The 24,763-nt window shown below is 44.9% G+C and overlaps 1 protein-coding gene across 6 annotated transcripts in view; it reads right to left on the bottom strand.

Annotated features, from left to right (window-relative positions):
- The window catches only part of ATP2B4 (ATPase plasma membrane Ca2+ transporting 4), a 324,819-nt gene that overhangs the window by 73,581 nt on the left and 226,475 nt on the right, over positions 1–24,763 (bottom strand). For 4 of the 6 annotated variants that reach the window (XM_063955273.1, XM_063955268.1, XM_063955269.1 and 1 more), the window contains 11 exons: positions 23,955–24,212; positions 18,036–18,161; positions 17,820–17,948; positions 16,456–16,491; positions 14,049–14,210; positions 13,155–13,369; positions 12,637–12,879; positions 11,837–12,078; positions 11,396–11,630; positions 11,002–11,181; positions 32–119 (listed from right to left, as the gene is read on the bottom strand). In XM_063955273.1, coding sequence (XP_063811343.1) covers positions 32–119; positions 11,002–11,181; positions 11,396–11,630; positions 11,837–12,078; positions 12,637–12,879; positions 13,155–13,369; positions 14,049–14,210; positions 16,456–16,491; positions 17,820–17,948; positions 18,036–18,161; positions 23,955–24,212 — 1,914 coding nt within the window. The remainder of the gene's footprint in view (positions 1–31; positions 120–11,001; positions 11,182–11,395; positions 11,631–11,836; positions 12,079–12,636; positions 12,880–13,154; positions 13,370–14,048; positions 14,211–16,455; positions 16,492–17,819; positions 17,949–18,035; positions 18,162–23,954; positions 24,213–24,763) is intronic. The other 2 variants (XM_063955270.1, XM_063955272.1) reach the window with 1 other exon arrangement.

The raw sequence follows: 24,763 nt of genomic DNA on the forward strand, positions 1-24,763 counted from the left end.
GGCCACATTGATATGCATAAGGAAGTATTACCTTTAACCAGTGTGTGCTTGTCTGTGGGGGATGATCGGGCAAGGACCCGTAGCCTTGGCCACACTTTGTCCAACTTCTCCTGTTCCACCTGAGAGAGTAAATAAGAGGCGCAGCTAAAACCCAACCATTATAACAGTTACTAAATAGTAAGAGGTACGCACAATGCTGCTTTACGAGAGCAAGAGAAACATGCAACTCAGAAAAGCACAACCTCTTTGAAACAACCATGTAAAATCATTCTGCGCCTCGTTTTACAGATGCTCTGGAAAAATGCTCAAGGTGGAAACATTACAAAATGTCACACCACAGTCCTACCTACAGCCACTACAGGACCGTCAACTCTATTAACTAATTTTCTTCTAGGGTCTTTATTACATGCTCCTCCTTTATGTAGTGGAAGCTTTTTTGTTATATTGGTCTTAGTAAGCAGCAATAGAGCAACTGACAGGTACAAAGTGGAGCCGATTATATAAAACCTCTGAATAGTGGAGAATGCATGGTCCTTATTTTGAAGGAATAAAAAGGCTGCATGACCTACTGCAAAGCAGAAGACAGTCTGGTAAATTTGCCCTCTCTGCTACTTTAACTCATATAAATAATCCTGTTCTGCAAAATTAAATCTTGTCTCAAGTGCAATCTGCACCTCAAGGCAAAAACTGGCTTTCATGCGACTAAACTACACTTAGTATAGAATGGCCTTGCTATAAACTACTCTTCTTACTGCCCAAGGCTTCCATCTTGGCCCACAAATCCATGCACTTTTAAACAGAGAAAATGTACTGGGTTTAGATCACAAAAGATTATTTGCTCTGCAGTTTAGAAACAATTGTTAGTAACTAAAAATAAAAAATAAAAGGATATTTCTGTGCATGACAAAATCATTGACAGCAGAGATCCCTTCTGGATTATGGGTTTCCATATAATAAGTCTGAAATCTATATTATAGGTATGACACACAATAAAATAGAATTTTACACCTTTTCCTTCCACAATTCCATCATTCCAAAATATATTTAAATGTCCGTTTTCACAATAATTATATTACATGATTTTCTCTAAATCCAAAGGGGGGGGGGTAAGAGAGGGTCGTTTGGCACTGGACCATGGGGTTAAAGAGCATCTTCTGACTTTGGTACTTTCAAATATCAAGTATGGTTTGTGCTCATCCCTCTTCTATATGTCCGCCCTGCAATTATTCTTTTAAGCAAGTCCCATAAGACATAATCAGAGTGAAAATTAGTAGCAGAGACAAATAACATCACCCTTGAAAATAAACGTATTTCATTTTTAACAAGAGTTAGAGTGTAAATGTGTGTGCACTCAGTCTCCATTGGATTTAATGTAGGCCAGTTATTAAAATCCTCTTTTCTCTTAAATCCGTTTGAGGGTCATTGGACAATGGGGATGTGCAAAGCAGACCCTAAAACCAGCAATAAAGGGTGATTACCCAAATCCATGAAGGCGAACATCTATAATCACAACTGTCCAAAATCCATAAAGCAAAAGGACAATCGTTGTTGAGGTTGTTTATCCTTAGCCACTAAAGAAGTGAGCGACACAAATTGGACGAAAATTGATGTTGTGCATGGTCAAATGATGGCAAGACCTGTCTCATTTCAAGAGGAGTTCATTCTGTATTGGTCTTAAAAGGAACCACACTAATTGTGCATCCTTTAATGAATGTATCTTCATGAGTTTCATATGTAAAAATAAGATTTTACTCACCGGTAAATCTATTTCTCATAGTCCGTAGTGGATGCTGGGAACTCCGTAAGGACCATGGGGAATAGCGGGCTCCGCAGGAGACTGGGCACTCTAAAGAAAGATTTAGTACTATCTGGTGTGCACTGGCTCCTCCCTCTATGCCCCTCCTCCAGACCTCAGTTAAGGAAACTGTGCCCGGAAGAGCAGACATTATAAGGAAAGGATTTTGGAATCCCGGGTAAGACTCATACCAGCCACACCAATCACACCGTATAACTTGTGATACACTTATCCAGTCAACAGTATGAACAACAACAGGGCATCAACAATGGATGCCAACATAACATAATCCATTATTAAGCAATAACTATGTACACGTATTGCAGAAAGTCCGCACTAGGGACGGGCGCCCAACATCCACTACGGACTATGAGAAATAGATTTACCGGTGAGTAAAATCTTATTTTCTCTAACATCCTAGTGGATGCTGGGAACTCCGTAAGGACCATGGGAATTATACCGAAGCTCCCAAACGGGCGGGAGAGTGCGGATGACTCTGCAGCACCGAATGGGCAAACTCAAGGTCCTCCTCAGCCAGGGTATCAAACTTGTAGAATTTTGCAAATGTGTTTGAACCCGACCAAGTAGCAGCTCGGCAAAGCTGTAAAGCCGAGACCCATTGGGCAGCCGCCCAAGAAGAGCCCACCTTCCTTGTGGAATGGGCTTTCACTGATTTTGGATGCGGCAATCCAGCCGCAGAATGAGCCTGCTGAATCCTGTTACAGATCCAGCGAGCAACGGTTTGCTTTGAAGCAGGAGCTCCCAACTTGTTGGGGGCATATAGGATAAACAGCGAGTCAGTTTTCCTGACTCAAGCCGTTCTGGCTACATAAATCTTCAAAGCCCTGACTACATCTAGTAACCTGGAATCCTCCAAGTCACGAGTAGCCGCAGGCACCACAATAGGTTGGTTCAAATGAAAAGATGACACCACCTTTGGCAGAAATTGGGGACGAGTCCGCAATTATGCCCTGTCCATATGAAAAACCAGATAGGGGCTTTTACATGACAAAGCCGCCAATTCTGACACACGCCTAGCCGAAGCTAAGGCCAATAGCATGACCACCTTCCACGTGAGATACTTTAGCTCCACGGTCTTAAGTGGTTCAAACCAGTGGGATTTTAGGAAACCCAACACCACGTTGAGATCCCAAGGTGCCACTGGTGGCACAAAAGGGGCTGAATATGCAGCACTCCCTTAACAAACGTCTGGACTTCAGGAAGAGACGCCAGTTCCTTTTGAAAGAAAATGGATAGGGCCGAAATCTGGACCTTTATGGATCCCAACTTCAAGCCCATAGTCACTCTAGACTGTAGAAAGTGCAGAAATCTGCCCAGTTGGAATTCCCCTGTAGGGGCCTTCCTGGCCTCACACCAAGCAACATATTTTCGCCATATGCAGTGATAATGCTTTGCTGTCACGTCCTTCCTAGCCTTTATCAGCGTAGGAATAACTGCATCCGGAATTCCCTTTTCTGCTAGGATCCGGCGTTCAACCGCCATGACGTCAAACGCAGCCGCGGTAAGTCTTGGAACAGGCAGGGCCCCTGTTGCAACAGGTCCTGTCTGAGAGGCAGAGGCCATGGGTCCTCTGTGAGCATTTCTTGCAGTTCCGGGTACCAAGGCCTTCTTGGCCAATCCGGAACAATTAGTATTGTTCTCACTCCTTTTCTTCTTACGATTCTCAGCACCTTGGGTATGAGAGGAAGAGGAGGAAACACCTAGACCGACTGGAACACCCACGGTGTTACCAGGGCGTCCACAGCTATCGCCTGAGGGTCTCTTGACCTGGCGCAATACCGTTGTAGCTTTTTGTTGAGACGGGACGCCAACATGTCTACCTGTGGAAGTTCCCATCGATTTGTAATCTGAATGAAGACTTCGTGATGAAGTCCCCACTCTCCCGGGTGAAGGTCGTGCCTGCTGAGGAAGTTTGCTTCCCAGTTGTCCACCCCCGGAATGAACACTGCTGACAGTGCTTGCACGTGATTCTCCGCCCACCGAAGAATCCTGGTGGCTTCCGCCATCGCGACTCTGCTTCTTGTGCCGCCCTGGCGGTTTACATGAGCCACCGCGGTGATGTTGTCTGACTGAATCAGCACCGGTTGGTTGCGAAGCAGGGGCTCCGCTTGACTCAGGGCGTTGAATATGGCCCTTAGTTCCAGGATATTTATGTGCAGACAAGCCTCCTGACTTGACCACAACCCTTGGAATTTTCTTCCCTGAGTGACTGCCCCCCACCCTCGGAGGCTCGCATCCGTGGTCACCAGGACCCAGTCCTGTATGCCGAACCTGCGGCCCTCGAGAAGGTGAGCACTCTGTAGCCACCACAGAAGAGACACCCTGGCCCTGGGGGACAGGGTGATCAGCCGCTGCATCTGAAGATGCGATCCGGACCATTTATCCAACAGATCCCATTGAAAGATCCTCGCATGGAACCTGCCGAAGGGAATGGCTTCGTACGATGCCACCATCTTTCCCAGGACTCGCGTGCAGTGATGCACCGACACCTGTTTCGGTTTTAAGAGGTCTCTGACTAGAGTCACAAGCTCTTGAGCCTTCTTCGTCGGGAGAAACACCTTCTTCTGGTCTGTGTCCAGAATCATGCCCAGAAAGGGCAGACGCGTCGTAGGAATCAGCTGCGACTTTGGGATATTCAGAATCCAGCCATACTGTTGCAACACTTCCTGAGAGTGCGCTACGCTGATCTGCAACTGCTCCCTTGACCTCGCCTTTATGAGGAGATCGTCCAAGTATGGGATAACTGCGACTCCTTGCTTTCTCAGGATCACCATCATTTCTGCCATTACCTTGGTAAATATTCTCGGTGCCGTGGAGAGCCCAAACGGCAACGTCTGGAATTGGTAATGACAGTCCTGTACCACAAATCTGAGGTACTCCTGATGAGGCGGATAAATGGGGACATGCAAGTAAGCATCCTTGATGTCCAGAGACACCATAAAATCCCCCTCTTCCAGGCTTGCAATGACCGCTCTGAGCGATTCCATTTTGAACTTGAATCTTTTCAGATAAATGTTCAGGGACTTTAAATTTAATATAGGTCTGACCGAACCGTCCGGTTTCGATACCACAAACATTGTGGAATAGTATCCCTTTCCCTGTTGAAGAAGAGGAACCTTTACCACCACCTGCTGGAGAAATAGCTTGTGAATTGCCGCTACCACTACTTCCCTTTCTATGGGGGAAGCTGGCAGGGCCGATTTTAGGTAACGTTGAGGGGGCATCACCTCGAATTCCAGCTTGTATCCCTGAGACACAATCTGTATAGCCCACTGGTGGCTGAAATGTCGGAGACGCGCCCCCACCACTCCTGGCTCCACCCGTGGAGCCCCAGCGTCATGCGGTGGATTTAGTGGAAGCCGGGGAGGACTTCTGTTCCTGGGAACTAGCTGTAAGGTGCAGCTTTTTTCCTCTACCCCTGCCTCTAGCAAGAAAGGAAGCACCTCTGACCTTCTTGCTTCTTTGTGCGCGAAAGGACTGCATTTGGTAATACGGTGCTTTCTTAGGTTGTGAGGGAATATATGGCAAAAAGTTGTGGAATCCAGGTCCGAGAGACCATCCCCAAACAATTCCTCACCCTTGTAAGGTAACACCTCCATGTGTTTTTTGGAGTCGGCATCACCTGTCCACTGCCGAGTCTACAGGACCCTCCTGGCAGAAATTGACATTGCATTAATTCTAGAGCCCAGTAGGCAAATGTCCCTCTGGGCATCCCTCATATATAGGACAGTGTCTTTTATATGCCCCAGGGTCAGCATAATGGTATCCCTGTCCAAGGTATCCATTTCCTCAGACAGATTATCTGTCCACGCTGCTACAGCACTACACATCCACGCCGACGCAATTGCCGGCCTCAGTAGAGTCCCTGAATGTGTATAAACAGATTTCAGGATACTTTCCTGCTTACTAGCTGCAGGATCCTTTAGGGTGGCTGTATCCTGCGACGGCAGGGCCACCTTCTTAGATAAGCGTGTGAGAGCTTTATCTACCCTAGGGGAGGATTCCCAGCGCACCCTGGCCTCTGGCGGGAAAGGGTACGCCATAAGTAACCTTTTGGAAATCAGGACTTTCTTATCTGGGGAATCCCACGCTCTTTCACATAACTCATTTAACTCATGTGAAGGGGGAAAAGTCACCTCTTGCTTTTTCTCCCCATACATATAAACCCTCTTTGTCAGGGACAGGGTTTAACTCTGATATGTGTAAAACATCCTTCATCGCTATAATCATGTAGCGTATAGCTTTTGTCATTTTCGGTTGCAATTTTGCATCATCGTCGTCGACACTGGAGTCAGAATCCGTGTCGACATCTGTGTCAACCATTTTGGATAGTGGACGCTTTTGAGACCCTGAGGGCCTCTGCGCTGTAGGATCAGGCATGGGTTGAGACCCTGACTGGCCCGAGGTATCAGCTTTATCCAACCTTTTATGTAAGGAGTTTACATTATCATTTAACACCTTCCACATATCCATCCAATCAGGTGTCGGCACCGTCGGCGGCGACACGTCAGTCAACTGCACTTGCTCTGCCTCCACATAGCCCTCTTCGTCAAACATGTCGACACACGCGTACCGACACACCACACACACAGGGGAAGCTCTAAATGAGGACAGGACCCCCACAAGGCCTTTTGGAGAGACAGAGAGAGAGTATGCCAGCACACACCCCAGCGCTATATAACCCAGGGATTACACAGTACTTTAGTGTTTACCCAGTAGCTGCTGTATTATGATTAATGCGCCTAAATTTATGTGCCCCCCCTCTCTTTTTCACCCTTCTACCGTGATTCTGCAGGGGAGAGCCTGGGGAGCTTCCTCTCAGCGGAGCTGTGGCAGGAAAATGGCGCTGGTGAGTGCTGAGGACGAAGGCCCCGCCCCCTCAGCGGCGGGCTTCTGTCCCGCAATTTTCTGTAAAATAAATGGCGGGGGCTCATACATATAACAGTGTCCCACTGTCTATATGCAGTTTTCGCCAGGAGGTATCAATTGCTGCCCAGGGCGCCCCCCCCTGCGCCCTGCACCCTACAGTGACCGGAGTGTGTGGGTTAGTGTGGGCGCAATGGCGCACAGCTGCAGTGCTGTGCGCTACCTCATGTGAAGACAGGAGTCTTCTGCCGCCGATTTCGATGTCTTCTCCGCTTCTGCCGGCTTCTGTCTTCTGGCTCTGCGAGGGGGACAGCGGCGCGGCTCCGGGAATGGACGACAAGGTCAGGTCCTGTGTTCGATCCCTCTGGAGCTAATGGTGTCCAGTAGCCTAAGAAGCGCAACCTAGCCGCAGTTTGTGTTTGCTTCTCTCCCCTCAGTCCCACGTAGCAGAGAGTCTGTTGCCAGCAGAAGCTCTCTGAAAATAAAAAAACCTAACTAAATACTTTCTTATTAGCAAAGCTCAGGAGAGCTCACTAAAAGCACCCAGCTCTGTCCGGGCACAGATTCTAACTGAGGTCTGGAGGAGGGGCATAGAGGGAGGAGCCAGTGCACACCAGATAGTACTAAATCTTTCTTTAGAGTGCCCAGTCTCCTGCGGAGCCCGCTATTCCCCATGGTCCTTACGGAGTTCCCAGCATCCACTAGGACGTTAAAGAAAGATGTTTGAGAGCCAATAGAGACCTTACCAACCTGCGTTGCAAGCATCTAGGAAGACATAACCTCTGTTGTGTACTGAACTGCATAGAAATCTCTGAGTAGCAATCAAATTGTATTTCTGGGAATTGATTACAAACCATGGGACAATACAATCTATGCGGCCCCTTGGTAAAGCGTGTGAAACAGAGTTTGCATTGATCGAGAATATACAGGTAGGGGATAATCGTCATATTCTAAGATGGCAGAAGAGTTAAAATTTTTGTGAACACACAAGGATCCACCACAAAACCAAAGTTGTGGTGGCCTTCACAGATAAGACTCTGCAAACAAGCATCACATCCCATTCCAAGTCCCGATAATGGATTTCAACAATTCCATCATGAAAATGTCTACCCACAAGGATTAAAAGAAAAATGAAAGAATCCATACGTGTTTTGGACCGAAACAGGTTTGTATGGGAGTTCACCAACCTTAGTGCTACTGGAACTAGTACTTTATACCTGTGTTGAGTTATGTGTAAATAACTTCTTGCACTGCCTGGAATTTTACCTGGCCCATAGGATATCCAATAGAGAAGAAACATCTAACCCAGCATCCAACATTGCAGTTTGCGCAGATTGCTTCTATACTGGCGGGTGTCCATCCACTCAGCCATGCAGGTCCTGGCGTCCATGGTATCTACCTTCGACATGGTGGAGTACGCAGTTTTACTCCAGACCTCTGCAAAAGCTGATTCTTGGTTCACAGACCTGCAAGGTCTGTCAATCGGCACTCCTCTCAGACTTCTTCTACTGCAGGATCTGTTAATGTAGGGTCCGTGTCTACACCAGGACCTGGCTCAGCTTATCTTTGACAGCATGGCACTTAAGACATCCCTTTTAAAGTCTCGAGCGCAGTTGTCCAAACAATGCTTAAAGCCTGCAAGCCTGCTTCAGCAAGGATCTGTTATAGGATTTGGCACACTTACTTCCAGTGGTGCTCACCCATGAGCTACAATCCTTCTACTTTCAGAGTTGCAAGAAGGCTTTCTTTCCTTCAAGCAGTATCGGACTTATGTCTTCACCTAGCGTCCCTCAGGGCACACGTATCTGCCCTGCTCTATGGTTCTAGCAAAAGATTGCTTCCATACCGGATATGAGGACTTTCTTTCAGGGGGTACTTCGCATTCAACCTCCGTTTGTCCCTCTGGTGGCTCGTGGGACTTGTCTTTGGTACTACAGGCATTACAAGCAGCTTCGTTTAAACCACTGGACAAAGTGGCTGACTGAAAAGACTCTTCCTCCTGGCTATTGCCATTGCTCGCAGAGAGTCTGATTTAGCGTCACTTTTGTGTTGCTCTCCTTTCTTCATTTTTCATCTAGACAGAGCTGTCCTCTGGACTTTGCCTGGATACCTTCTAAGGTGGTCTCCAAATTTCATATCAATGAAGAGATTGTGGTTCCTGCCTTTCAATCTCTAAACCCTTCCACAAGTGATGTATTGTTGGATGTTGTGCGAGCACTTCAGATTTATGTGGAGTAAACTAAGTCTATCCGTGAATCTGATGCTCTTTTTGTTTTGTACGGTTTTCATAGGAAAGGTTGACCTGCTACCAAGCATACTTTGGCTCGTTGGATCCGAATTACCATTTCTCAGCCATACACGGAAGCAGATCTCTCTGTTCCTAGTGTGCTCAGGGCTCATTCTACTCCTGGGTATTTCTTTTTTGGTCGCTAAGTTCTCCTCTACCATGAGTGTTTGTTTGAGTGTACCAATCTTACTTCTCCTCAGTTTGCTCCTGCCTTAGGTCTTGTTCACTATACTGTCTAGGCCTCTGGCTGAGGGCAGGGTATAGGGGACAGGGACCAGTGCATCCTGGGAGCTGAAAGCCTTAACTGTTTGTTGCCCGGTCCTCTACCTCCTACAACTCCACGGTATCCCTGTGGACCCCATGGACTTCGAAGAAAAAAAAAAAAAAGAGTTAACAAAAAGGTAGGTTCTTCTAGAAGTATTATTTTACCGGCAGTCGGGATGCTGGCGCTCATATGACCGACAGCGGCATCATGCTAAAGAAGATCGTGACAGGGGTGAGGTAAGTATATTTATTTTCTCCATCAACCCCCCCTAACAGAAGCAGCCTACCCCTCCCGCAGCCTAACCCTCCCAGTGGTGCCTAAACCTAACCCCCTGATCCCACAGCTTAAACCTACTCCCCCTCCCCTACAGCCTAACCCTACCCCCTACCCTGCAGCCTAACTCTAACCCTCCCTTCCCTGTAGCCTAACCCTAACCCTCCCTGGTGGCGCCTAAACCTAACCTCCCTTATGTTTAGGATGCCGGTGGTCGGGATTCCATAGTCTGCATTTTGACTCATGTCGGAGCTCCGGCACCAGTATTTTGGCCGCATGTCGAAATTCTGGCTACAGGTTTTCGACTGCCGGCATTGCAACTGCTGGTATGCTGAATGTACCCATCTGAAGAAGTCTACACAAGGCAAATCCTGACTGGCTGACAAGACCCTTTCTAGCATGACTATCGCCATTTAGTGGAAATACACAGCAGCCATCTGCCATCAAATTCTATCCAGATATACTAATATGCACAATAATGATCAGGGATTTGCTAATTTCTGATCGGATTATTATGGAGGTTGTTTTCAGGTCACACATGAAATTTAGGGACAACTGTCTGATATTGTAATATAGTAGTGCATGTAGCTAGCCAAGGCAGAACAGAAGCATTAGCTGGAAGTTAATAGGAAAGCTATATTTAGTGAAATGAGAGATGGTAGCAAAGTAGAAAATGACTTCCTATGCTTGCAGCTGCTCTCACTGTAGAAACATTGAAGGGCCCATGTATCAATGCTGACCTGTTGTCTCCAATAAATATATTTTCTTATCACCGCATATTGTGGCAATAAGAAATTATATTAGTTTATTGAGTATAAATACTCTCTTGCTCCTACCAGCAAAACGTAAAGCTATTGCTAACCCAATTACTTTTGGGTTTGGATCCAGCTGTGCTACTGTGCATGCGCAGCCAAGTAATTACCGGATATGGATTCAAAGAATACCTTTCCATTTTTGGGAAATTGTAGCCCACTAAAGTTGGCATTTGCTACTGGGGCCAGGCTTTTTGAAACACTGACCATTGTCGCAGATAACATACTGTACAAAGTTAAGTGACTGCATTTCTGATCTATAACAGAAGGTGAAATCTGCTGCGATTTCCTCTTGAAACGGGTTATATAATCTATGCGGAAATCCTCCAACAGAGCGATTCATTTAAAATGTATTGGTGCAGCAAGATAGCAACTGTAAATATATATTGTTACTTTCCCTTCAAACATATAACGGTACACAGGCACTGAAAAAAAATTACCTAAGTACTTAAATTAATGCAGCCATTCTTTGTTTGAATATGTTAAACATGATTTAAATCAGATTTAAAAGTGAATTTTAATTTTATTTAAAAAAAGCAAAAATAAAGAATTGTTGCAGTCTGACAAAAAGTTGTGGGAAACTGGCTTTTATTTAAGGGTTCATCTTAAACCCGTGCTGTAAAGCACAGATTAGTAGAGATAATCTTCTCTCGGATCATTACACGCTCACTTTCCTGCTTACCTCCCCCTTTTCATTTCGAATCAGTGTGTTGAACTCTTTTCCTTCAAGGCACAGGAAGTCTTCCCCCGGTTGCAGGATGCCACACTTTGTAGCGATGGCACGAGCTGTGTTTATATTGTCACCAGTAACCATGCGTACAGTGATCCCTGCTCGCTGGCACTTCTGAATAGCCTCAGGCACCTACGAGGAATAAAGAGACAGGAGACTGAATCTGAAAAAAAGAGCTCATAAAGCAGTGTCTGGGAAAAGAGTGAAATTGTCACTTGCAGAAGGAAGCAAATGGGTTAGTAGAGGCTAAAGGGAACTGAGACAGAAGTGGAACACTAAGGCACAAGAATAAGCAAACATATATGATGAAAGATAGCAATCTAGAATAGTTATAGGAAGAGGTTACCTCTGGACGAACAGGGTCTTCAATGCCCACCACAGTGACACATGTGAGGTCAGATAAGATGTCCCCTTCGCTATCCCAATCAGGTTCTGTGCCTGCTGGGAAGTCCCGATATGCCAAACATATTGTACGCAGACCATCACATGCCATTGGTTCTATCACCTTCTTTACCATCTCATCTCGGTCCCTACTTTTAAATGGACATACTTCACCTCCTTGATCCAATATCTTGGTACACCTGTGCAGATGAAGACAGTTTAGCTAAGTTTTTCTTGACAACTTGCGTAAAATTTCTGAGACAACCTTATTAAAAGTTCCATGCTCAGACATTCTCATCTACTGTCACTCTGACCTAAATTAGTTTATCTATAGAAAGGCAGTCATATGTCACCAAACCATGTATTCAACCAATGATCTCACACCCTCACTCCCCCCGGTTCTTACTTGCGTAAAATGATTTCAGAGGCGCCTTTGCTGTACATGCGGAATCCCCCTCCAGGTTCACTGAGTACAGTGCTCATGGATTTACGCACTGAATTGAACGTATAAACCTTGTATAGTTTTTCCTCTGGAACCTCGTTACGGACAGCTTGATAATCTTGCTTCAGGTCCAGCACAAATCCAAGCAAAGCACATTCTGTCTTATTACCCACCTGCCTAGGAAGACCACCTTCTTTCTCTGGAGGCTACAATTGAAGGGAAATACATGATAGAAACATAGTAATTACCCTGATGTAGAAGGATGCAAAATGCTAATTATGGTCAAATACAACTTCCTAAGTCTAGGACTTCCACTACTGCTTGCTGTGCCCACCAGATCACTATTTACTTTCTCTTCCACATAAAACCCTTATCTGCTCCCACACTTTTCATGTATTGAGTTGGGATTATCCTTTTACAATTTGGTTGTGGGCTGTGTTTGTGTATGACATCTTTGGGGCATGGCCAGATCACAATAGGTTTATAAATAACAAAAGATGCCAAGTGGTTTTTTGGCTCATTGAAAAGGAAAAGTAGCAGTTTATAATGGATCTAATATAAATACGTATACTTTATTTTTATTTTAAAGAATGACATCAAAGAGAAGCAGAGTTCCTGTTTGATTATTTCTTTTGAGTTCTATAAAAACTACAATAAATCTTGGTTCTTATTCCACTGTTTTGGATTCAGTATGCACTAAATTATTTCACTCTACAGTCTTCAGCTCTCTAATTGTCTCCCCCCTTTCACATTGGTTATCTCACCAAGATCTTCGATGTGTATGCAGAGTTAACAGAGATTCCATTGACTAGCAATTCCAGCATTTTTGGGTTCAATGCCTCAGGATCAGGAATTTGTCGATAGTGGGTGCCGCCAACATACGCTTGAACCACAGTCATGCGATTCATAGTTAAAGTGCCTGTCTTGTCAGAGCAGATAGCAGTAGCATTGCCCATAGTTTCACATGCATCCAAGTGCCGTACAAGGTTATTATCCTTCATCATTTTCTGAAAAACAAGAATCGTGGAGGATAAAGGGGCTATTTCAGATGGATGTTAAAAAGAATAATAATAATAATAATAATAATAGTTCTAAATAGAAAATTATTTTCATACAGAAAACTACAAAGTGAAATGCACTACTTCATCTCTACTTTTACACTGAAATAGATTTACTGAGAATTCAATGTCATAGTCTGCACTATGCACCTAAACACTGCAGTACTGTTTAAAATAATTGCTTAACAACTATACACACATTTTTGAAGTCCCAATTCTCTCACCTTAACAGAATATGCCAGGGATATAGTGACTGCAAGAGGCAGCCCCTCAGGAACAGCTACCACCAGTACTGTGACACCAATTATGAAAAACTTAACAAAGTACTGGATGTAGATGGGGGTACATTCTGCAAGCCATGGGCGCCCCAAAACTCCAAAGGTGTAAATGACAAAGTACAGCACCAGGATGATCACCGTAATGGCAGACATAATAAGACCTGTGGATGATAGATTATGCATTATTTCTGTTAACAAAAAACCAACAACAACATTTACGGAGAATAGGATGCTCTGTACTATATTATATATTAATCTATCAATAACTAGCAAAACATATGTATATACTTTATTGTATATTAAACTACTGGGCCCTACACATTAGGCGACCCGCCGCCGAGCTGCCCGATGGCAGATACGGCAGACGAGCGACCCAGCGGCGGGTGGGGGGGGGGGGGGGGGAGGCGACGGGAGGAGTGAAGTTTCTTCACTCTCACCGTCACCCGACTCCATATGCGTGCATGCTAATATGGACGACATTGTCCATATTGGCCTGCATGCACAAGCGACCCGGCACCAATGATGAACAAGCGAGGGGCCGCGCATCGTTCATCGTTGGTGCCAGCACACTAACTGATATGAACGAGTTCTCATTCATTAATGAACGAGAACGTTCATATCGATCAGTGAAATCGTGTGTAGGGCCCTTATGTCTATCTTGCACAATCCACTGCGATCTTGTCAATTGGTGTAGAAGTCAAACAACAAGATCACACTTGGAAAGCAAAATATAAATAAATAAATAAATAAATAAATGTGAACGATTTGTGCCTGGATGGCAAGTAGGGTATATAGCTCTCTGCAACATAACCTAATCTCAAAAATTGCTAAAGTTAGTACCTGCTTTTCCAATCTGAACTGCAAGCCGGGTGAGCTTCCCCTGCAAGACCGACTTTTCCTTCTTTGGCACTTTGACCACTTTCTTCTCTTTTTCTTCACTTTCCACGCCTTCCTCACTTTTCAGGGGTTGTATCTCCAACGCTACACCATCCTGAGCTTTGGCTAAAAAATTAAGACAATGAGGCAATGACAGAACCAAATTGGGAGGACAACAACGGAGACATAGACAATGGTACACAAAATTATGATAACACTAGACAACATACCACAACCAACTGTGAGCTAAGAGCATTAAGAAACAAATAAAAGAACAACAACAATAGAGGGAAAATACAGGCAAAGTGAGTTAATGTGAGAACAGAAGAAAACAAATGCAAAAAGCTGAAGAAAATGGAATAAAATAAATAAAATAAAATAATTAAGAAAAAATAAATAAAAGAAGCTGGACAAAATGTTAAGTTAGTAGAAAGTTAGAAAGTCCATTTTTGGTACGACTTGTATCCTCCTGTGTATTAAAATGTCTTGTTAAGGGCAGATGACAATCTTCACAAAAATTTATGAAACAAGACAGAAAAAATAAAGTGCGCTTTGTAAAACAGGTTAACACCTCATTTTCTATTCAACCCGAAGTAGTTCACTTGATTGCTAATAAGTACAAGTTACCTACTACCATCATAACACCATAAAGAATTAATATAGTCACATTCCTATTGTACTTAAATACTTCATGGTAGGTAGGGCCTTTTAATCTCAAGGGGTACTTCCATTTGTTGAATATAACTATCCAACATTCCAAGGTATTAAGTAAAGAATAAAACATAATACAAAACTACCCAGATGGGTAGTAAAACATAAAATATGGATAAGGAGTGGCTTGGAAGATTTACTCATATCAGAGTTCTTTTGAATAAGTTAAACACACTACAGTGAGTTCTTTGCAAACATTTACAATCACATTGGGGTGAATGTTAAAATGAAGAAAAAAGTGAGACACTAAACTAACGGCAGCGATTATTTAGGAGGTGTTCCATCTCTGTCCATACAACTGCACATCAGCTTTGCAATTTAGCAACAAGCGTGAATTGCTCTAGAATGAATGGATCTCTGTCACAGCACAGTTTGCATGTCACAACAGAAGTATATTGGGGAGTACATGTATCTGTATTAAAAAAATAAATAAAAAAAATGTAATCTCGCTATACTTCCACAAATGGGACAAAAGAACAGAGACCATCAAATTGATCTGTGCTGTGGCTCTTTCAGCAAATGAATATAGATGGCAATGGAAGTGTTACATCTACCGCCCACAGGAAAGACCAATTCGGGAGCAAAGTACTCCAGAGGCAACAAGCGACTTGAGATAACTGGGACAAAAAGACAAAGGTTTATGAAAGAAAAAAAAGGAAGCATAAAAGAGGAATGGCATGTCACTGCTATTAGGAGCAATGGAATAGTCTCAGAATACATCTGAAGTGAAAAGGCCAGAATAGAACACGTGAATAAGCAGACAGAACACAGACAGAATGTAGTAACACATTCAAGGACAGAACACAAATGTCTGCTATAAAACTTCCACTATGAACCATGTGCTACATACAAGAAACAAGAAAGGTGCTGCAAGCCAGTTCTGCAACTGTAGTGGAGTGTGAGGAGCAGAAGGTTTGTCCCTTTCAGCAGCTGACCTTTGTTTCAATTTTTTCGCAATACCCCACTAACCCACCATGGAGATATCATATCATCTCCTTATACCAACAGCAATGTCACAGGTGTTACTGCTCTGCTTGCTGGAATGGGACTACTTTAGTTGTTACATCAATGCGCTCAAATTATGAAAGAAAGGAAAAATGTATATTTAAAGGAAACACAAAAGTGCCATAATACAGGTTAAAAATAAATAGCTGTTAAGGAAAATAGTCAATGTAAAAAAACAAAAAAAAAAAACCTTTCATACCTTGAAAGAACTGTAGAAAATATGAAATCTAAAAACTTAAACAAATTACAGCCCTTCTCACTTCACAAGTAAGAATGAACTGATAATTCGCTATACGAGACTGGCACAGTCACTTTAGTTTTAACCAAGTCTCAAAATGGAGAGGTGTTATTCAGAAACCTGTATTTTGTTATTTTTTTCCATTTGTTATAAAATGCAAAGTACCATTAGTTCATCTTTCCACATTTTGATGTAGCAACACAAAATAGTCTGGTTTAAGATAAACCCATTAAAAAGTATGGTTTGTCCAGGCAGCCCAATCAAAGATTAGAAACATCCAGTCATGCAGCAGAGATCAGACTCAGCTGTGAAGGTAAGTACAGGTGAAGTAGCCCACATAAGGTGAACAGAATGTGAGAAACTGGGTCAGTTGTCCCTGCGAGAGGGAAGGAGGTTGTGAAGAGATGAAGTGGTTACCTTTGTTGCGATTTTCTGGAGGTCCTTGTTTTTTACCTGTTCAGATATAAAACAAAAAAAAAAAAAAAAAGAAAAAGGAAAAGAAAGAAAAAACAAGGAGGAGGGATTCTGGTCACTTTGACTGCATGAAGGAGAGGAGGATACCCCCCACTGCGATGGAAGAGATGGAATGACTACCCCTACTCTTGAGGACTATTCCGTAAGTGAGAAGAGATAGAAATACAGAGAAAAAAAATGTGTGTAAGAATGAAAGAAATGTATATGATCCAAAAGATTAGTCATATTAGTTGCAAAAGTACAAGCAGAATCGGAGTCTGAGCCTGCTGAAATGTAGGTATTTGCATCTACATTTATTGGCATGAGAGAGAGAGAGTGTGAGAACATGAGACTAAAGAGAGAAAGCATAAGTGAGAGTAAGAAAACGAGACAGGGCTAGGTTGGGTGTTCAGTGTAAGGCAGCGATAGCAAAGGTGCACAAAAGAGAAACATGAAGCTAAGGTTGAAAAAAATAAAGTAATGGGTGACAGACATATAGACAAACATGCATCTACTGTATGATGAAAGAGGTCGACATATGGAGCTTCTAAATCAAGAGATCATTTCTATTTCAAAGCAGCAAAATACAGATCCAAAGTAGATTTGATTCCAGTCAGTTTGTTCTATACTAGTTCGACCTCTAAGCTCAAGAAAGTTGAATGGGTCAAAACAGAAATCAGACACACATGGAGGGGTCAAGCAAAAAAAATAAAAAAAATTTGCACATAAAGACAATAAGACCCCATCTCAAAGTAAAAAATAGAAGTGATAGTAGGTTAATAGAATACAGGAATGACTGAAAAAGAAGGGTGTGATTTAAGAAAATGATCATCAGTAGAAAGTATAGGGAAAATGAGGACAGTAGAAACAATTCTAAAGTACTTTTTCTTTCCTTTCAGGTTGTCTGGGTGCAAAATGTACAGAAATCCTCTGCTTCACGACTATTACTATGAGCTTGGTACACAAGCTCTGTATCTGCCATGCTAACGGAAACACAGAGGTCAATGATCACTATGCTAGACAAACTCCAATCGTGGATCAATAGATAAAGTCTTCATAATCAATCATACATTTTCTAAAAACACCTGAAGGTTAATTTAGAATAGAGATGAAGATCCCTATGCTTGAGGTAGTTAGCGCTCCATCCACTGCAGTATGAAGAGAGCCTTTATAAAACAGAGAAAACATACTTGGGCACCAAAGTCCTAATGCTTAAGATTGTGTTCCTCTTTTAAGGTTTAAGAGCCCATAAACTTATTTCTTCTAGTCAGAACTGATAATAAGATATTTATTACTCCTCTTCCACCAACGTTATGAGATCTAATTACCTTTCTTAGATTTCTTCTCTTCCTCTCCCCCTTCATTTGCTCCCAAAAGGGTATAGATGATGCCTGTCTGAGAGTTGACACCCACAGCTGAGACCACCATGCGTCCGGATCCCTCCATCACGTGTGTTCCTACAGAGAGATAGGTTGCAGAGTAGTGTAATCTGTTTCTAGTGCAGACATGTGATGATCCAGTCCTACCATAATAAATATCCTTACCAGAGAGTAACATTGGGTCCTTTTCAAGGGATTTTTTCACCTGGTCACTTTCTCCTGTTAATGAACTCTCATCGATTTTCAGATCATTACCTTGGATCAAGACACCATCTGCAGGTAGGAGATCACCTGATGAGATAAAGAACACATTGTTAAATCACGGTGTGCAATGCAAAATGGCAGATTAAAAAATAAGATTTTACTCACCGGTAAATCTATTTCTCGTAGTCCGTAGTGGATGCTGGGAACTCCGAAAGGACCATGGGGAATAGCGGCTCCGCAGGAGACTGGGCACAACTAAAGAAAGCTTTTAGGTCACCTGGTGTGCACTGGCTCCTCCCACTATGACCCTCCTCCAAGCCTCAGTTAGGACACTGTGCCCGGACGGGCTGACATAATAAGGAAGGATTTTGAATCCCGGGTAAGACTCTTACCAGCCACACCAATCACACTGTATAGCTCGTGATACCATACCCAGTTTAACAGTATGAAAACAACTGAGCCTCTCAACAGATGGCTCAACAATAACCCTTTAGTTAACAATAACTATGTACAAGTATTGCAGACAATCCGCACTTGGGACGGGCGCCCAGCATCCACTACGGACTACGAGAAATAGATTTACCGGTGAGTAAAATCTTATTTTCTCTGACGTCCTAGTGGATGCTGGGAACTCCGAAAGGACCATGGGGATTATACCAAAGCTCCCAAACGGGCGGGAGAGTGCGGATGACTCTGCAGCACCGAATGAGAGAACTCAAGGTCCTCCTCAGCCAGGGTATCAAATTTGTAGAATTTTGCAAACGTGTTTGCCCCTGACCAAGTAGCAGCTCGGCAAAGTTGTAAAGCCGAGACCCCTCGGGCAGCCGCCCAAGATGAGCCCACCTTCCTTGTGGAATGGGCTTTTACTGATTTAGGATGCGGCAGTCCAGCCGCAGAATGCGCCAGCTGAATTGTGCTACAAATCCAGCGAGCAATAGTCTGCTTAGAAGCAGGAGCACCCAGCTTGTTGGATGCATACAGGATAAATAGCGAGTCAGTTTTCCTGACTCTAGCCGTCCTGGAAACATAAATTTTCAAGGCCCTGACTACGTCCAGCAACTTGGAATCCTCCAAGTCCCTAGTAGCCGCAGGCACCACAATAGGTTGGTTCAAGTGAAAAGCTGATACCACCTTAGGGAGAAACTGGGGACGAGTCCTCAATTCCGCCCTATCCATATGGAAAATCAGATAAGGGCTTTTACATGACAAAGCCGCCAATTCTAACACACGCCTGGCTGAAGCCAAGGCCAATAACATGACCACTTTCCACGTGAGATATTTTAGATCCACGGTTTTAAGTGGCTCAAACCAATGTGATTTTAAGAAACTCAACACCACGTTGAGATCCCAAGGTGCCACTGGAGGCACAAACGGGGGCTGAATATGCAGCACTCCTTTCACAAACGTCTGAACTTCAGGTAGTGAAGCTAGTTCTTTCTGGAAGAAAATCGACAGAGCCGAGATCTGTACCTTAATGGTGCCTAATTTCAGGCCCATAGTCACTCCTGCTTGTAGGAAATGCAGAAATCGACCTAGTTGAAATTCCTCTGTTGGGGCCTTTTTGGCCTCACACCAAGCAACATATTTCCGCCATATGCGGTGATAATGCTTTACAGTTACATCTTTCCTGGCTTTAATCAGCGTAGGAATGACTTCCTCCGGAATGCCCTTTTCCTTCAGGATCCGGCGTTCAACCGCCATGCCGTCAAACGCAGCCGCGGTAAGTCTTGGAACAGACAGGGCCCCTGCTGCAGCAGGTCCTGTCTGAGCGGCAGAGGCCATGGGTCCTCTGAGATCATCTCTTGAAGTTCCGGGTACCACGCTCGTCTTGGCCAATCCGGAACCACGAGTATTGTTCTTACTCCTCGTTTTCTTATTATTCTCAGTACCCTTGGTATGAGAGGCAGAGGAGGGAACACATAAACTGACTGGTACACCCACGGCGTCACTAGAGCGTCCACAGCTATCGCCTGAGGGTCCCTTGACCTGGCGCAATATCTCTCTAGTTTTTTGTTTAGGCGGGACGCCATCATGTCCACCTGTGGTCGTTCCCATCGATTTACAATCAGCGTGAAGACTTCTGGATGAAGTCCCCACTCTCCCGGGTGGAGGTCGTGTCTGCTGAGAAAGTCTGCTTCCCAGTTGTCCACTCCCGGAATGAACACTGCTGACAGTGCTAGTACGTGATTTTCCGCCCATCGGAGAATCCTTGTGGCTTCTGCCATTGCCATCCTGCTTCTTGTGCCGCCCTGTCGATTTACATGGGCGACTGCCGTGATGTTGTCTGACTGGATCAGTACCGGCTGGTGTAGAAGCAGGGATTTTGCCTGACTTAGGGCATTGTAAATGGCCCTTAGTTCCAGAATATTTATGTGTAGGGAAGTTTCCTGACTCGACCATAGTCCTTGGAAGTTTCTTCCCTGTGTGACTGCCCCCCAGCCTCGAAGGCTGGCATCCGTGGTCACCAGGACCCAGTCCTGTATGCCGAATCTGCGGCCCTCTTGAAGATGAGCACTCTGCAGCCACCACAGCAGAGACACCCTGGTTCTTGGAGACAGGGTTATTAGGCGATGCATCTGAAGATGCGATCCGGACCATTGGTCCAACAGGTCCCACTGAAAGATTCTGGCATGGAACCTGCCGAAAGGAATTGCTTCGTAAGAAGCCACCATCTTTCCCAGGACCCGCGTGCAGTGATGCACCGATACCTGTTTCGGTTTCAGGAGGTCTCTGACTAGAGATGACAGCTCCTTGGCTTTCTCCTCCGGGAGAAACACTTTTTTCTGGACTGTATCCAGAATCATACCCAGGAACAGTAGACGTGTCGTCGGAACCAGCTGTGATTTTGGAATATTCAGAATCCAACCGTGCTGGTGTAACACCTCCTGAGATAGTGCTACTCCCACCAACAACTGCTCCTTGGACCTCGCCTTTATTAGGAGATCGTCCAAGTACGGGATAATTAAAACTCCCTTTCTTCGAAGGAGTATCATCATTTCCGCCATTACCTTGGTAAACACCCTCGGTGCCGTGGAGAGTCCAAACGGCAGCGTCTGGAATTGGTAATGGCAATCCTGTACCACAAATCTGAGGTACTCCTGGTGAGGATAGTAAATGGGGACATGCAGGTAAGCATCCTTGATGTCCAGGGATACCATGTAATCCCCCTCGTCCAGGCTTGCAATAACCGCCCTGAGCGATTCCATCTTGAACTTGAATTTTTTTTATGTATGTGTTCAAGGATTTCAAATTTAAAATGGGTCTCACCGAACCGTCCGGTTTCGGTACCACAAACAGTGTGGAATAGTAACCCCGTCCTTGTTGAAGTAGGGGCACCTTGACTATCACCTGCTGGGAATACAGCTTGTGAATTGCCTCTAGCACAGCCTCCCTGCCTGAGGGAGTTGTCGGCAAGGCAGATTTTAGGAACCGGTGGGGTGGAGACGCCTTGAATTCCAGTTTGTACCCTTGAGATACTATTTGCAGGATCCAGGGATCCACCTGTGAGCGAGCCCACTGATCGCTGAAATTTTTGAGGCGGCCCCCCACCGTACCTGGCTCCGCCTGTGGAGCCCCACCGTCATGCGGCGGACTTGGAAGAAGCGGGGGAGGACTTTTGCTCCTGGGAACCTGCTGTTTGTTGCAGCCTTTTTCCCCTACCTCTGCCTCTGGACAGAAAGGACCCGCCTTTTCCACGCCTGTTTTTCTGAGACCGAAAGGACTGTACCTGATAAAACGGCGCCTTTTTAGGCTGTGAGGGAACATGGGGTAAAAATGCTGACTTCCCAGCAGTTGCTGTGGAAACTAGGTCCGAGAGACCATCCCCGAATAACTCCTCATAAGGCAAAACTTCCATGTGCCTTTTTGAATCTGCATCCCCTGTCCACTGGCGAGTCCATAAGCCTCTCCTAGCAGAAATGGACAATGCACTTATTTTAGATGCCAGCCGGCAGATCTCCCTCTGTGCATCTCTCATGTATAAGACTGAGTCTTTTATATGCTCTATGGTTAGCAGAATAGTGTCCCTGTCTAGGGTGTCAATATTTTCTGACAGGGAATCTGACCACGCAGCGGCAGCACTGCCCATCCATGCTGACGCAATAGCTGGTCTAAGTATAATGCCTGAGTGTGTATATACAGACTTCAGGATCGCCTCCTGCTTTCTATCAGCAGGTTCCTTGAGGGCGGCCGTATCCGGAGACGGTAGTGCCACCTTTTTAGACAAACGTGTGAGCGCTTTATCCACCCTAGGGGGTGTCTCCCAACGTGACCTATCCTCTGGCGGGAAAGGGAACGCCATTAGTAACTTCTTAGAGATTACCAATCTTTTATCAGGGAAAGCCCACGCTTCTTCACACACTTCATTTAATTCTTCTGATGGGGGAAAAACTACGGGTAGTTTTTTCTCCCCAAACATAATACCCTTTTTAGTGGTACCTGGGTTTATATCAGAAATTTGTAACACCTCTTTCATTGCTTCAATCATGCAACGAATGGCCTTAGTGGACATTAGACTAGACTCATCGTCGTCGACACTGGTGTCAGTATCCGTGTCGACATCTGCGTCTGCCATCTGAGGTAGCGGGCGTTTTAGAGCCCCCGATGGTCTTTGAGACGCCTGGACAGGCACGAGCTGAGAAGCCGGCTGTCCCGCATTTGGCATGTCGTCAAATTTTTTGTGTAAGGAATCGACACGTGCACGCAATTCCTTCCATAAATCCATCCACTCAGGTGTCTGCCCCGCAGGGGGTGACATCCCTTCTATAGGCATCTGCTCCGCCTCCACATCATTATCCTCATCAAACATGTCGACACAGCCGTACCGACACACCGCACACACACAGGGAATGCTCTAACAGAGGACAGGACCCACCAAAGCCCTTTGGGGAGACAGAGTGAGAGTATGCCAGCACACACCAGAGCGCTATATAATGCAGGGACTAACTGAATTATGTCCCCTATAGCTGCTGTTATATATACTGCGCCTAAATTTTGTGCCCCCCCTCTCTTTTTTACCCTTTTCTGTAGTGTAGACTGCAGGGGAGAGCCAGGGAGCTTCCTTCCAGCGGAGCTGTGAGGGAGAAATGGCGCCAGTGTGCTGAAGGAGATAGCTCCGCCCCTTTTTCGCGGACTATTCTCCCGCTTTTTTATGGATTCTGGCAGGGGTAATTATCACATATATAGCCTCTAGGGCTATATATTGTGGTATTTTTGCCAGCCAAGGTGTTTTTATTGCTGCTCAGGGCGCCCCCCCCTAGCGCCCTGCACCCTCAGTGACCGGAGTGTGAAGTGTGTATGAGGAGCAATGGTGCACAGCTGCAGTGCTGTGCGCTACCTTGGTGAAGACTGATGTCTTCTGCCGCCGATTTTCCGGACCTCTTCTTGCTTCTGGCTCTGTAAGGGGGACGGCGGCGCGGCTCCGGGACCGAACACCAAGGCCAGTTCCATGCGGTCGATCCCTCTGGAGCTGATGGTGTCCAGTAGCCTAAGAAGCCCAAGCTAGCTGCAAGCAGGTAGGTTCGCTTCTTCTCCCCTTAGTCCCTCGCTGCAGTGAGCCTGTTGCCAGCAGGTCTCACTGTAAAATAAAAAACCTAATTATATACTTTCTTTCTAGAAGCTCAGGAGAGCCCCTAGTGTGCATCCAACCTCGGCCGGGCACAAAATCTAACTGAGGCTTGGAGGAGGGTCATAGTGGGAGGAACCAGTGCACACCAGGTGACCTAAAAGCTTTCTTTAGTTGTGCCCAGTCTCCTGCGGAGCCGCTATTCCCCATGGTCCTTTCGGAGTTCCCAGCATCCACTAAGACGTCAGAGAAAAGTATTTAACTTTTATGTGCTACACCACATGTCATTTTATTTGTATTATGTGCACAATACATACCATATTTAATTTGTGCAATATCCCCTACAACCAGTTCTGCAACTGGAATCTGAATGACTTGTCCCTTTCGGATAACCGTAAACTTCTGCTCCTGCTCAATACGACTCTGCAGGCCCCGGAATTGCTTCTCCTTACTCCAGTCATTGAATGCCGTTACCAATACCACAATGATGACCGAGAATAAGATGGCCGCTCCCTCAATCCAGCCAGCTTGTGCCTCACCCTCATCCTCCACTCCTGCTGCTGCTTCCCCACATGCTGTAAGTAGTGGACAAAATAGCCATGTTAGTGAACAAGGAGGTTATATTGTGTGGGGGCTTAGGAAACAGAGTATGATCTTTTTTTTTTTTTTTTTCCAACAAAGGTGGGTGCCAAAATGTAGATATTCCAGCAGGCATTACACAGAACAGATATTGGAGGAGCAGGGTATCTGATTAAAAGGCAGCAAATACAGTAATTTACTACCAAGTTCTTTGATGGTGATGTTTTTGACAACATTAAGCATAAAACAAACTATCACCACTAACTCTAAGGTATTTAGATAAATCGTACAAAATATAGGCACCAAATGGAACAAAGAACACAACCAAATCTCGTTTGGGTTTGCATCAACGATAGAGCGTTTTTTTTGCAGTGTATGAACATATACATGCACATGTTTGAGCATCTATTACTAAAGGATTATGGGGTGTATTCAATCATAATCGGAACTGCCGTCTTGTCGGAAAGACGTCAGTTTCTGAATTTTTTAGGTCGAATCGTGATTCGACTAATTCAATTGGGCTGCCGTCTTTTTGACAGGTTGGCAA

Source organism: Pseudophryne corroboree, chromosome 2 (genome assembly GCF_028390025.1).
Source record: "Pseudophryne corroboree isolate aPseCor3 chromosome 2, aPseCor3.hap2, whole genome shotgun sequence".
In the NCBI taxonomy this organism is placed as follows: domain Eukaryota; kingdom Metazoa; phylum Chordata; class Amphibia; order Anura; family Myobatrachidae; genus Pseudophryne; species Pseudophryne corroboree.